Source organism: Alternaria burnsii (assembly GCF_013036055.1).
Source record: "Alternaria burnsii strain CBS107.38 chromosome Unknown 746, whole genome shotgun sequence".
NCBI lineage: Eukaryota > Fungi > Ascomycota > Dothideomycetes > Pleosporales > Pleosporaceae > Alternaria > Alternaria burnsii.
This window is the reverse complement of record NW_024066109.1, coordinates 2,239,453-2,251,892: the sequence shown is the minus strand read 5'-3', so window position 1 is coordinate 2,251,892 and position 12,440 is coordinate 2,239,453. Positions and strand designations below refer to the sequence as shown.

The 12,440-nt window shown below is 53.1% G+C and overlaps 3 protein-coding genes across 3 annotated transcripts; all 3 read left to right on the top strand.

Annotated features, from left to right (window-relative positions):
- Positions 1 to 885: 885 nt before the first annotated feature.
- GT037_003307 (polyketide synthase) lies at positions 886 to 8,735 on the top strand (the record flags this gene model as incomplete). Its single annotated transcript, XM_038928354.1, has 2 exons — positions 886 to 1,071; positions 1,128 to 8,735. 2 exons carry the CDS (start codon positions 886 to 888, stop codon positions 8,733 to 8,735), a joined length of 7,794 nt encoding a protein of 2,597 aa, XP_038789632.1.
- Positions 8,736 to 9,445: 710 nt separating this feature from the next.
- Positions 9,446 to 10,171, top strand: GT037_003306 (uncharacterized protein; the record flags this gene model as incomplete). Its single annotated transcript, XM_038928353.1, has 2 exons — positions 9,446 to 9,625; positions 9,821 to 10,171. The coding sequence occupies 2 exons, from the start codon at positions 9,446 to 9,448 to the stop codon at positions 10,169 to 10,171; spliced, it is 531 nt and encodes a 176-aa protein (XP_038789631.1).
- Positions 10,172 to 11,189: 1,018 nt separating this feature from the next.
- Positions 11,190 to 11,809, top strand: GT037_003305 (uncharacterized protein; the record flags this gene model as incomplete). Its single annotated transcript, XM_038928352.1, has 2 exons — positions 11,190 to 11,353; positions 11,413 to 11,809. 2 exons carry the CDS (start codon positions 11,190 to 11,192, stop codon positions 11,807 to 11,809), a joined length of 561 nt encoding a protein of 186 aa, XP_038789630.1.
- Positions 11,810 to 12,440: the final 631 nt, after the last annotated feature.

Below are 12,440 nucleotides of genomic sequence, written 5' to 3'. Positions count from 1 at the left end.
GAGTCCGGGGAGATTGAAGAAGCCGAATTTCGAGTTGGCGCGTGTTCGCAGTCATGGCACTTACCACCGCGAACGCCCCCGGATCACCACTTCCGACGCTGCCGGTAAACCAGCGCGGCCGCATAATCAGTCAGCCTAGAGCAGTCGTGATCGGGTCATCACGGCACGAGCATGAAGACAAGAAGGTGTAGCTGGCGTATCGGAGCGTCTCTCGGATCCTCTGAAGTTCTTACGTGGCTCGGCACGAGCCCGAGCCACGCGCTAACCTATACGGTAAAGCTTGTCATCAGCCGCACGGTTATCTAATCACCGCTGCAACTAACAGCAAGGCAACTTTCGTCGACTAGTCCTGTCGTCTTTTGTCGTCTCAAACATCCCGAGCCAAAAAGACCCGAAGCCAGGCATCAACATGGGTTGCCTGCATCCTTTACCTACACGTGGCCCTCCAAGTACCACCGTAGGCTAATGACTCGGGCCTGCTTGATCGTTCACTCATGGAAGAACCCGTTCGACTTGTAACATGGGGTGCCTGCAGTGTCGTGTTTGCAGATGCGATTCTCACAGTATCACCGTAAGCTAACAGCTCGGGCTTACTCAACTTTCTGGATGAGGTAGAAACGCTTTGGCCATGACACTATTCAGGAATCAGCTCGGTGTGTCTACTCAACCGGGTGTTGATGCGAGGTTGGCATATGGTTTTCGGCCAGTCGTCGAGTGTACCTAGGTATTTAGTATAGATTCGTCGATGTTCGTGTAACAGAGCAACTTTATTGAATCTCCAGATCTTCTTGTGTCGGCTACTGTCTCGAACAGCGATCCAAAACTCTAACATAATACCTGGAAGCAATTGGATTTAGCGAGTTATACATACTGCATATCGCAACCATGAATACGAAGAGGATGACTCCCATAGCCATCATTGGCATGAACATGAAGTTCCCAGGCGATGCAGTATCTGCACAAGCCTTCTGGGAGCTACTGATGAGCGCGAGAAACGTATCAAAAGAGATACCATCCGATCGATTCAACATAGATGCTTTCTATCATCCGGACCCGAATCGGTTAGACAGTGTGAGTTCAAACGACGATATCGAGCATCTGAAGATCAACCAAGCTGACTCCGGAAGTTACGCATCCGCCATGCACATTTCATGGAAGAAGACCCCCGCAGTTTCGACGCACCCTTCTTCAACATGTCATACGCAGAGGCATCAGTTCTAGATCCGCAACAGCGCGGTCTTCTCGAGGGCGCCTACCGCACATTCGAAAACGCGGGTATACCCATGGAAACACTGTCTCGCTCTCCCACATCAGTCTATTGTGCATCTTTCTCTCGAGATGGCGAAACCATAACTGGACGCGACTTTGCAGCACAATCGCGTTACCACGCCACTGCTAATGGCTCATCCATGCTGAGCAACCGTGTCAGCCATTTCTTCGACCTAGCGGGGCCATCTCTTACAGTTGATACAGCCTGCTCATCAGGATTATATGCTTTGCATCTCGGGGTGCAGAGTATTCTCACAGGTGAGAGTGCCATGTCGCTTGTCTGCGGCGCGAATACATTCATTACACCCGAGAGCCAAGCACTTGCCCTCAGCAATGGTGGATTTTTAAGCGTTGACGGAAAGAGTTATAGCTTCGATGGGAAGGCGAATGGTTATGCAAGAGGCGAAGGATTTGGTTTCGTCTTGCTTAAACCTCTGGAAGCTGCCATAAGAGATAAAGACGTTATCAGGGCAGTGATCCGGGCCACGGGTGCGAATCAAGATGGTCGAACACCCAGTATCACACAGCCGAGTCAGCAGGCGCAGCTTGATCTGTTGCGAGACACATATCGTGTTGCAGGCCTTGATGTTGCTGATACGGACTATGTTGAGGCTCACGGCACCGGGACACCGGTTGGCGACCCCATCGAAGCGGCCGCTATAGGAGAGGCTTTCCGCGATGGTCGTAAGTCTGGTAGACCGCTGTATGTTGGTTCAGTAAAATCCAATATTGGTCACTTGGAGGGCGCTTCGGGTATGGCTGGTGTGATCAAAGCCGTTCTTGCGCTGGAGAAGGCTGTGATTCCGCCCATCGCCATGTTCGAAAAGACGAATCCTGCTATCGATACAGAGTATTTGCAGCTTGCCTTTCCCAAGGAACCAGTACCATGGCCGCAAACAGAGATTCGTAGGGCATCCGTAAGCTCCTTCGGATATGGAGGGAGCAACGCCCATGTGATTCTCGACGACGCATGCAACTACCTGCGCAGTCACGGCTTGAAAGGCCTGCATCAATCAGTTGGCGAGCTCACAGCTACCAATGGACACACAAACGGATACACAAACGGATACACAAACGGACATACCAGCAGCAACGGCACCCTCCCATCCGCGACCCCTTACGCCATCATCCCTTTCTCAGCAGCAGACAGCGACGGCACGACACGCCAAGCAGCGACCCTCCACGACTTCCTCTTGTCATGCGATACCCCCCACGCGCCAGATTACTTCTCAGACCTAACCTACACCCTCTCCTCGCATCGATCTTTACTCAGCTACCGTTCCTTCGCCGTGATCTCCTCCCTTACCGATGATCTCACAGCCCTCGTCTCGCCGAGCATATTCAGCAGCACCTCTTCCGCCCCCGATCTCTCATTCGTCTTCACAGGGCAAGGCGCGCAATATGCACGCATGGCTATCGGCCTTTTGCATTATTCCATCTTCCGCCAAAGTCTCACTGACTGCGACGCCTATCTCAAAACACTGGGAAGTATATGGTCTGTGCTAGAAGAACTTGAAAAGGACAAGGACGTAAGCAAAGTCAGCAAGCCGGCACTATCGCAGCCCCTCTGTACCGCCATACAGATCGCTCTTGTAGATCTGCTGCGCACGTGGGGCATTGTTCCTCGCTGCGTAGCTGGGCATTCGTCTGGTGAGGTCGCGGCTGCATACTGTGCAGGCGGACTAGATCGTGAGAGTGCATGGCGGGTGGCTTACTTTCGTGGTGTTGTGGCCGACAAGCTGGCTTCTGACCAAGCGAGGGAGAAGACCACGATGATGTCGGTGGGCTTGGGCAAAGAGGCTGTTGAGCCGTATCTAAAGGCTGAGCCATCGGTGACGGTCGCGTGTGAGAACAGCCCTGTCAACGTCACATTGTCGGGTCCCGTCGTGGCAATTGCACGCTTGTGTGAGATACTAGAGGCCGAGGAAGTTTTCGTACGGAAGCTGCCTGTGACAATCGGGTATCACTCTGAGGCGCTGCGGGATGGTGCAGGAGAATATGAGGGCTTGCTGGCCGGTATATGCGCTCCAGCAAAAGATAGCAAAGCGCCAAGCACTGTCACATTCTTCTCGTCCACCGAAGGGAGTTTCATCACGTTGGAGGGTCTTGCAAGACCAAGATACTGGGTGAAGAACCTTCTGTCTCCAGTTCTCTTCACCGACGCTGTAACAGCGCTGATGAGCGAGCGGAAGCAAGCTACCAAGTTCCTTGTTGAGATCGGCCCCCAATCTGCTCTTCGACGGCCGGTCAAAGACATCCTTACGCACCTTAGGGAAGGCCAAGATAAGTGGACATATGCAGCTGTGCTTAACCCTCGTCAACCCGACATCCAGTCTCTCCTCGAAACCATCGGCGCCCTTTGGAGCGCCGGTCTACCCATCAATCTCAACATGCCCAATCAAGCCACTCTGAAGCCCATGAACCAGCCGAAGCGAGTAACAGACCTCCCAGCCTACCCATTCTCCCGGGCCAAGCTTTACTGGGATGAACCCCGCATCAGTGCCCTCTACTCGCAACGACCCTTCCGGAGGCACGCCCTCCTGGGTCTACGCGAGAACGACTTCAATCCCCAGCAACCAACATGGCACCACAAGATCCGTCTCGCCGAAGCTCCTTGGATTGTTGACCACGCGCTCGAAGGCTCGCCGCTCTACCCTGGCACAGGCATGCTCGTAATGGCCATTGAGGCCGCACGGCAACTTCTCCCACCCAACACGGCAATCAGTGGGTACAAGCTCGAAAACGTGCGGTTCATGCGCTCTATTCCTGTGAACGAGACAGAAAAGGGCACTGAGGCGAAAATCTATCTCCAGCCGCGCCGACATACAGCCAAAGACGCTGCTCAAGGCGTGTACGACTGGCGGGTGTTTACGCTCGGAGGCGACGAGTGGATTGAGTGTGCGTTTGGCAGCATTCGTGTTGAACTTGAGGATGCGGAGGCCTCGCCCGAAACAGTCGCACGCAAAGCTAGGTGGACAAGCGCAATAAGTAAAGAACACGCAACCACAGCGAAGCAGTGCACGTTGAGTGTACAGAGCGGGCAGCTGTACGAAAACCTGAGCAAGAAGTCTGGCTTCGACTACGGGCCATATTTTCAGGGCTTGCGGGATATCAAGTACTCCCGCAACGGGTGTGCGTCGGGCACTCTTGCGCTGCGGGATTATGCGAAGAATATGCCATACGCCCAGGAAGATCCATGTGTAATTCATCCTACAACGTTTGATTCGGTATTCCACGTTGGCTTTGTCTCGTTGAGCATGGGCGGGTGGGAGGCCATTCCAACACTCATGTTCAGCAACCTCAAGGAGCTTTGGGTCTCGCACAAGTTATTCACAGTGCCTGGCAACCCACTACTGCACGTTGCAACAAAGGAGGTCGCTCGCACATTCAGAGAGTTTGAGTGGGATGCTAGCACTCTCCTTGCTGAGACTGGCGAGCCGGTCATTGTGGCAAGAGGCGAGCGTGGAACTGTGATTGCTGGCGCAGGTAGCAGCACTCGCGATGACGACGACGGCGCCAGTCGCTTTTCATACGGCATTGAATTCAAGCCTGACCTCTCGCTGCTTGGAAAAACGGAGACGGAGGACTATCTCAAGGCGCTCTACGCGCGCGACCCACAATTCTCACCAGACCCTAAGGACGCCGAGGCTGTCGACCGCGCAGACGCTATCGCGCTGTATTTCATCGAGCAAGCACTAGAAAAGATTGAGAACGGCGAACCAGTGGAGTTTGACAACCACTTGACCAAATACGTAGACTTTCTGCGCAAGGTCCGCGCGAACAGGGAGAAATATACGTTGGAGTCACGGGGGCTAGGTCATTTGAGTATCGAAGATGTCTTGCGCGAGGCAGATGACGAGCCAACACAGAAGCTGGTGAAGAAAGCGGGTGAACATCTCTACGGTATTCTGGTCGGGACAGATAACGCGTTACAGATCATCTTCGAGGGAAATCTTGCCAATGACTTCTATCACTGCGACTTTTACTCACGCCATTACCGCAAAGCTGGCGCATACATGAGCATGCTGGCACACGCAAATCCTCAGCTCAGAATCTGCGAGGTTGGTTCAGGGACAGGCAGTGCCACGTCCAAGGTCCTACCGTTCTTGGTCGATACTGAAGGTCTCCAAGGTGATCAGCTTGTGCGTTTCGGTGAGTATGCTTACACAGACGTCTCAGTCGGTTTCTTCGAGAAGGCGCGCGAGAAATTCGACTTTGCCGAAAAGCACATGCGCTTCGCCAAGCTTGACCTGGAGATTGATCCCTCTCTACAAGGTTTTGAGCTCGGCAGCTACGATGTGATCATGGCTTGCAACGTCATCCACACTACATCGGATCTTATGAAGTGCCTCCGCGATCTCCTTGCACTCTTGCGCCCAGGCGGCAAACTGATCATGATGGAGACTACTGTTGACAACATCCGTGACGGCATCATCTTCGGCTTGCTACCCGGATGGTGGATGCGCGAGGGCCATTGGTGGGAGGGTGAGGATGTCGACGCTGTACCTGGAGAAGATGAGGCGCTGGGACCTATTCTTACTGAAGATGGATGGGACGCTGCGCTCAAGACCGCAGGCTTCTCGGGTGTGGACATGGTATTCAGAGACAATGAGTACAAACCTCGTCACCGCGTCTCAACGCTCGTCACGACAAGACCAGAGGAGGTTAAGGTTGAAGCCGCACGCGAGAGCTGGGTTATCGTCGCAGATCCCACGCAGTCTGCATACGCCGATGTGCTGAGATCAGGGCTGGCCGCTGTATCGTGGATCGGAGACACTGAGACATACACACTCGACGGTCTAATTGCTGCCGGGGTGGAGCTAAGCAGGACGAATGTCATTAGCTTGCTCGAGCTAGACACGTCTCTCCTGGGCACTATCGCAGGGCGGCAGTTTGAGGCTCTCAAGAAGATTAGCTTGGATGCCAAGACCGTCCTCTGGGTCACACGCGGTGGCAGCCCCGGTGCCAGCAACCCTGCCGCCGAGATGGCAGTCGGCTTCTCGAGAAGTATCTGCTCTGAGCGCGGCGATCAGGCTTTCGTAACCTTAAGCTTAGAGACAGACGACTCGACTGAGGGGACGAGCCATGTACTCCGTCTCATCGAGCACTTGCACAAGATAGGAGGAGGGAAGAGCGCAGACGCCGAATCCGAGTACGCAGTGAAGAACGGCCTTATACATATTCCGCGTGTCGTCCCACAAAAGAGCGTTAATCACACTCTCGCCGAGCGCGCGAAACTGCCCGACAAACTCGCATTCACGCTCGGGCAAGCTGATCTCAAACCGCGCATAAAGTTGACCATCCAGCAGCCTGGTCTCCTCGACACTCTCTACTACACTGAAGTTCCAGCCCCTAGCAACGAGCTGCAATCCGGCGAGATCGAGATTGAAGTAGCGGCCGCCTCCCTCAACTTCCGCGATGTAATGATTTCCTTAGGCCAAGTTCCTGGTGATGGCCTCGGTCTTGAAGGATCTGGTACCGTGAAACGTGTCGGGCCACATTGTACTTTGCAACCTGGCGACCGCGTCATGTACTTCATCTTCTCTACCGGTGGTTGCTGTGGGACTTATGTCCGCTGCGACGAGGCGTCGACGCGCAAGATCCCCCGCGACGATATTTCATTCTTGGACGCGGCTGCTATTCCTGCTGTATGGGCTACGGTGGTATATGCATTCGATTACGTAGGCCGGCTGCGCAAGGGCGAGAGCGTCTTGATCCACGCTGGTGCTGGTGCTGTAGGCCAAGCTGCTATCCAACTGGCGCAACTTCGCGGGGCGAACGTCTTTGTCACGGTAGGAAGCAAATGGAAGCGCGAGCTGGTGAAGGAGCTTTACGGGCTCGCTGATGACCACATCTTCCACAGCAGAGAGGCCAGCTTTGTCGATGATGTTTTCCACGCCACAAACGACCGCGGTGTCGATGTCGTCCTCAACTCTCTCGGCGGAGAACTCCTTCAACATTCATGGCGCTGCACTGCGCCCTTTGGCCGCTTCATCGACATTGGCAAAGCCGATATTCTTGCCAATAATACACTTGAGATGGGCCACTTCTTGCGCAACGTCACCTTTGCAGCCGTGGATGTTGCGGGAATGTACGCCGAGAACAAACCGCTGATGCAACTCGTGCTCGACGATGTGTTTAGCCTGTTCACGGCGCATCCCGAGCTGCATAATCCCAAACCGCTGCATGCATTTGCTCCGAGCAAGATTGAGGAGGCGATGCGCGCATTGCAGGGTGGTAAAATTGCTGGAAAAGCGGTCATCGATTTTGAGACACCTGGTGATGTCGTGGTATATCAACCTGCGCGAACGCCTTCGTATATATTTGAAGCGCAGGCCACTTATGTTATCAGTGGTGGGTTGGGCGGATTAGGTCGCGAGATCATGCGCTGGATGGCCTCTCGCGGCGCGCGGCATTTCTTGGTCACCTCATCCCGAGGTGTAGCCGGGCGCACCGATGTCATCGCCTTCATCAAAGAGATGGAAGCTCAGGGAGTCGAGATCCACGCTCCGGCATCAGATATCTCTAATCGCGCTGTCCTGCAGGCGACGCTAGAGGAGGCTAGCAAAACACTACCCCCGATCAAAGGATGCATCCAGGCAGCCATGGTGTTGTCAGACAACATGCTCTCAAACATGACTGCTGAGCAATTCCACCGTGCCCTGGCGCCCAAGTACCAAGGCTCTTGGAACCTTCACAAGCTCCTGCCAAAGGATATGGACTTTATGGTCTTCCTCTCTTCCATGAGCGGTATTATCGGCAATCCCGCACAAGCCAACTACGCTGCAGGTAACACATTTGAAGACTCGCTTGCACGTCACCGCGCCGCGAGCGGGCTCAAGGGCGTCTCGTTCGATCTCGGCCTGGTTCTGGAGGCCGGATGGGCGAGCGACAACTTCGAGGACGTGACAAAGAGCTTGCGTGCTGGACTGGGCGGATTGACGCAGAAGCAGCTAATGGCGATTCTGGACGTCTTGTGCGATCCATCGTATGACTGTGCGGGCGCAGCAGCACAGGTGGTGAACATCCATGATAAGCCTGCGAAGCTGTATCGTATGTTCCAGGATGGCGTGCTGCATTGGGTAGGCAAGCCGTTGTTCAAGAACCTCCTTCGTCTGGGACAAGTCGAGCTGGTCAACAGCACTGGGGGTGGCAGCGGAGGCGATGCGACAGCGGTCGACTACCTTGCCCTCATCAGAGCGGCGGCTGATGCTGAAGAGGCTACGCACATTGTCACCATGGCGTTGCTCGGAAAGTTAGGCAAGTCGCTGTCAGTGCCGGCCGAGAGTCTCGACGTCGGCAAGCCGGCGTACGTGCTTGGTGTTGACTCGCTCATTGCGGTTGAGCTGCGATACTGGTTCCTCAAGCAGTTCGGAGTCGAAGTTCCCGTATTCGTGATTTTGAAGAAGCAGCCGACCCTCGACTTGTGCCGGCACGTGGCGGAACAGGTGATTGTGGCCAGATAAGTGTTACCATTGCTAAATGTGAGCTTCTCTATACTCTGCCTCAATAGCTTTATTGCGCACTTCCTACTTTTATATACAACCATAGGACACTAAGAATTAGTTCTCTCTCGCAATCTGCTAGAACTCGCGGTTCTGTGTTAAGGTTAATTTACTAACATCTATTCTTGGTTACCCTCGTGCTTGAGAAACTGCATTGGTACGTCGTGGTGCTGTCTAGTGGTTGCAGGACTGAGTTATAGAGTTGAAGTTGCAGTCAATTGGCTTAAGAAAACACTAGATATTGAAGCACGACAGCATAGAGCTCACATATCCTCAGATAAGAACGAAAGTGATGAATCATAGCCCTAACAAACCCCATCTTGGAACGATTTACAACCTTGAGTGACGCCACGGCTTTGAGCCAAGTACAAAACCACGACGACTTCATGGTAGCATTGCGTCTCCTCTACAATCTACCATGAGCCCCACCTTCGAGCTCGTAGGTATGCTTGACAGGGAGTTCTTGCGGCGGCGCGCTGGCAGTATGCTGATATTTGTAGGGCCCGTGATCCATCGGTACGGACGCCAGCTCTGGCTTAGGATACGCATCTTGGTATAGCGCTGGTGTCAAACGCTGCGATAATGCCTTCTTCTTCTGGCGACGCTTATAAAGAAACCACAGGCCTACTCCGACCACCAGCACTAGTGTTGGCCCAATCGCGATGCCCGCGATGGCGCCGGATGATAGCCCTAAGGAAGATGAATTCTTAGGTGGCGCTGTCGACGCTGTAGCAGAATTCAGGGAGATTGGTCATGTTTCGGAGTTCGATGCCAGACTTGAACTCTCCGTTGGAGCGCTGGCGAGTGACACAAGCGCACTGGATGCAATCTGGCACCGTACAAATTTCTCGGTGAAATTGTAGCCCGACACGCACGTCGTCAGCCTTGGGCAGCATGCTTCGTTCACGCCCTCTGCAAGCGCAGAGCATGACACCGAGTCCGCTTCATTACACACTGATGCCTGGTCGACATAACATGTGTTCTCGCGGCCGGGGTTTGCGATGCAACACCATCCTTGGTTCAGGAAGTTCTGACACTGTGGGTAGCTTTGTCCCCTTCTGCCACAGCAAAGCGTATTACTCGGGTTGCAGTTGTTCGTCACAGCGTCTTCACCCGGAAACGTATCATCGCAAACGTCGCGTCTGAAAACACGGAATGCTTGCTCCAGAGCACGCTTCACGTTGAGCGCAACCTCCGCCGGTGTAGGGGACGTGCCTGGTAGATGGCTGATTGCTCGTGTCGGGAGCTCATCGAATGCAAGAATGACCGGAGTAAAGCAGAAGAGAAGTAAGAGCCATCGCGAGAGCGTGATCAAAGACCTAGCCATCGATGAAGCGGATATGATGAACAGTACCAGAGGTAACAAGGCTGAGGTACACGTCCTGATCACGACTTGATCACGACTTGGGAGGATGCAACAACCAAGCGGGTAAGGCTAAGATTTGATGTTATAAGAATCCTGTGATTGATAGCCGTGCACCGGCATTGGGAGCGGCGGCCAATCTTCACACCAAATGAAGTAGCTTTCTCACAGCTGAGGATGGGCTGAGCGGCTCGAGGGTTGGCATGAGATCATCGAGCAGCTTGGCATTCCGCTTCATGGACATCTCTGCCCCAATTTTCGTCAGGATTTATACGATATACATACGATGAACACAGCAGACTCTCAAATGAAGCTCTTTCCTAGTAGCTCTTACCATCATCGTTGCGCTTGGCCGAGAAGGGCGATCCATCTTGTGGGTATATCATTGTCGCAAGACAAGCTGGCACACACTTGCGACAAGTCCTCCAGTATTCGGCTGATAACTGTCGGGGCTGCAGCTGAAACGACAAAGTGGTGTTGATCTGGTCAATGGGCGGCTTATGGCGTAGATCTGCCGCATCTCGAACCTGCCTGGACACACCACAAGACACGTCGCTCAGTCTTGCAAATCAGGTTCTATGAACGTCAAACCCGGCAATCAAGCTTCATTCGTGAGTTGGTGTGAGCATTGATGGAATGCAATATTGTAGCACCCTGGCAGTCACATCACCGCGTTTTTGTGGCGGAGTTGTAAGGCAGCGTATCGTAGTCGTTGAGGTCAGTCTTTCGATCACGCTAATGCATGCTAATCTAACAATGGGGCCAAATTCAGCCACTAGTGGGATTCAGCTGCATTCCCTTGGCCTAACACTGAACCTTACCAGCTGTCGCTGACAAGTCCTGACGAAAACTGTGAGTACGTCTCCAAGAATTATCTAAACACACTACGATTCCTCGCCAGGCCATACGTCAACGTCATGTCTGTCTTGCGCCGTCCATTGCGGACTCCTCTCGTTGCTGTATGTCTCGTGTTTCTGTTCGTTCTAACCTTTTGGGGGCTGAGCCTAAATGCTCCGAACAAGCCTCATGATGGGATCGCTCTTCATAACGATATGCCCGAAAAAGCTCTAGTCATCGCTTCTACGAAGCATGAGAACACATCTTGGTTTTATGATGAGCTCTCGGAATGGCGCAAATATGTCTATGTAGTAGACGAACCGACAGCTGATCTCACTGTCACGCGCAACAAAGGTCGAGAATCAATGGTATACCTTTCGTAAGAAGACAACCCAAAGAGACGATGTTTTTGTAGTGCAGGCTTGACTTTGAGCGTAGATTCATCATCGACAATTACCGCAAGTTGCCGGCAAACATTCTCTTCCTGCATGCACAGAGATACCAATGGCACAATGACGATCCTGACTATGACGGCCTATCGATATTGCGACAATTCCGCATTCCCTACCTGCGAGAGAAAGGGTATCTCAACTTACGATGCGTATGGGTTTTGGGCTGTCCGACTGAGATTCGCCCGCTCAAAGATGCGGGAGATCTAGTTCAAACTCAGGCTCATGCAGGGCACTTTTACAAGCAAGCTTTTGAAGAGCTCTTCCCAGTCGCGCAGTTCCAGAAGCGGTTGGTGTGTCCTGTTGTGCGCAATTTGCTGCTACGAAAGAAAAGATACTGGAACAACCGGTTGAGTACTATGAGGGGATCCGAAATTGGTTGTTGAAGACGCCCTTGGATGACTCAATTAGCGGCAGGATCGTAGAGTATTCGTGGCATAGTAAAGAATCAAACCCTGGAGTTAAGAACCCGCTGACGTGTACAGTGATATTTGGGCAAGAACCTGTTCATCGTCCCGATGCAAGCGAATGCTATTGCAAAATGCTTGGTATGTGCAATCTGCAGTGCAACTCGAATGGGGCCTGCGAAGGTCGATACGCACTGCCTCCGTTTGCTACTCTACCTGAAGGATGGCCGACAATTGGCTGGCACGGCGAATTTCGAACACCTGGAGTTCCAGGTTGAGGTACTCGCTTCAAATGATCGTAGAGAGAAAATCTATCGTTATGAGCAGTATATGAGATGTGCCTATACAAAGCTACTTCACTGGTATCGAGGGAGTATGTGTTCTTGCCGTGCTTGTAAATCCTGGCCTGATGGGGGACATATCGGGCAGCTCGTGGTTGAGAAAGATCGGGAATCGACGCCGCACATCAATGAGCTACAATCTTATGGCCGATTGAGTCTGCTAAAAGCGATCTAGTCGTCATTCACTCCGTGTCATGGTCGCCCTAGGTCGTTGCCGCCACATAAGTATGTTATCATTATCAAGTGGCAGCTTTTCCATGCTCTGGCTT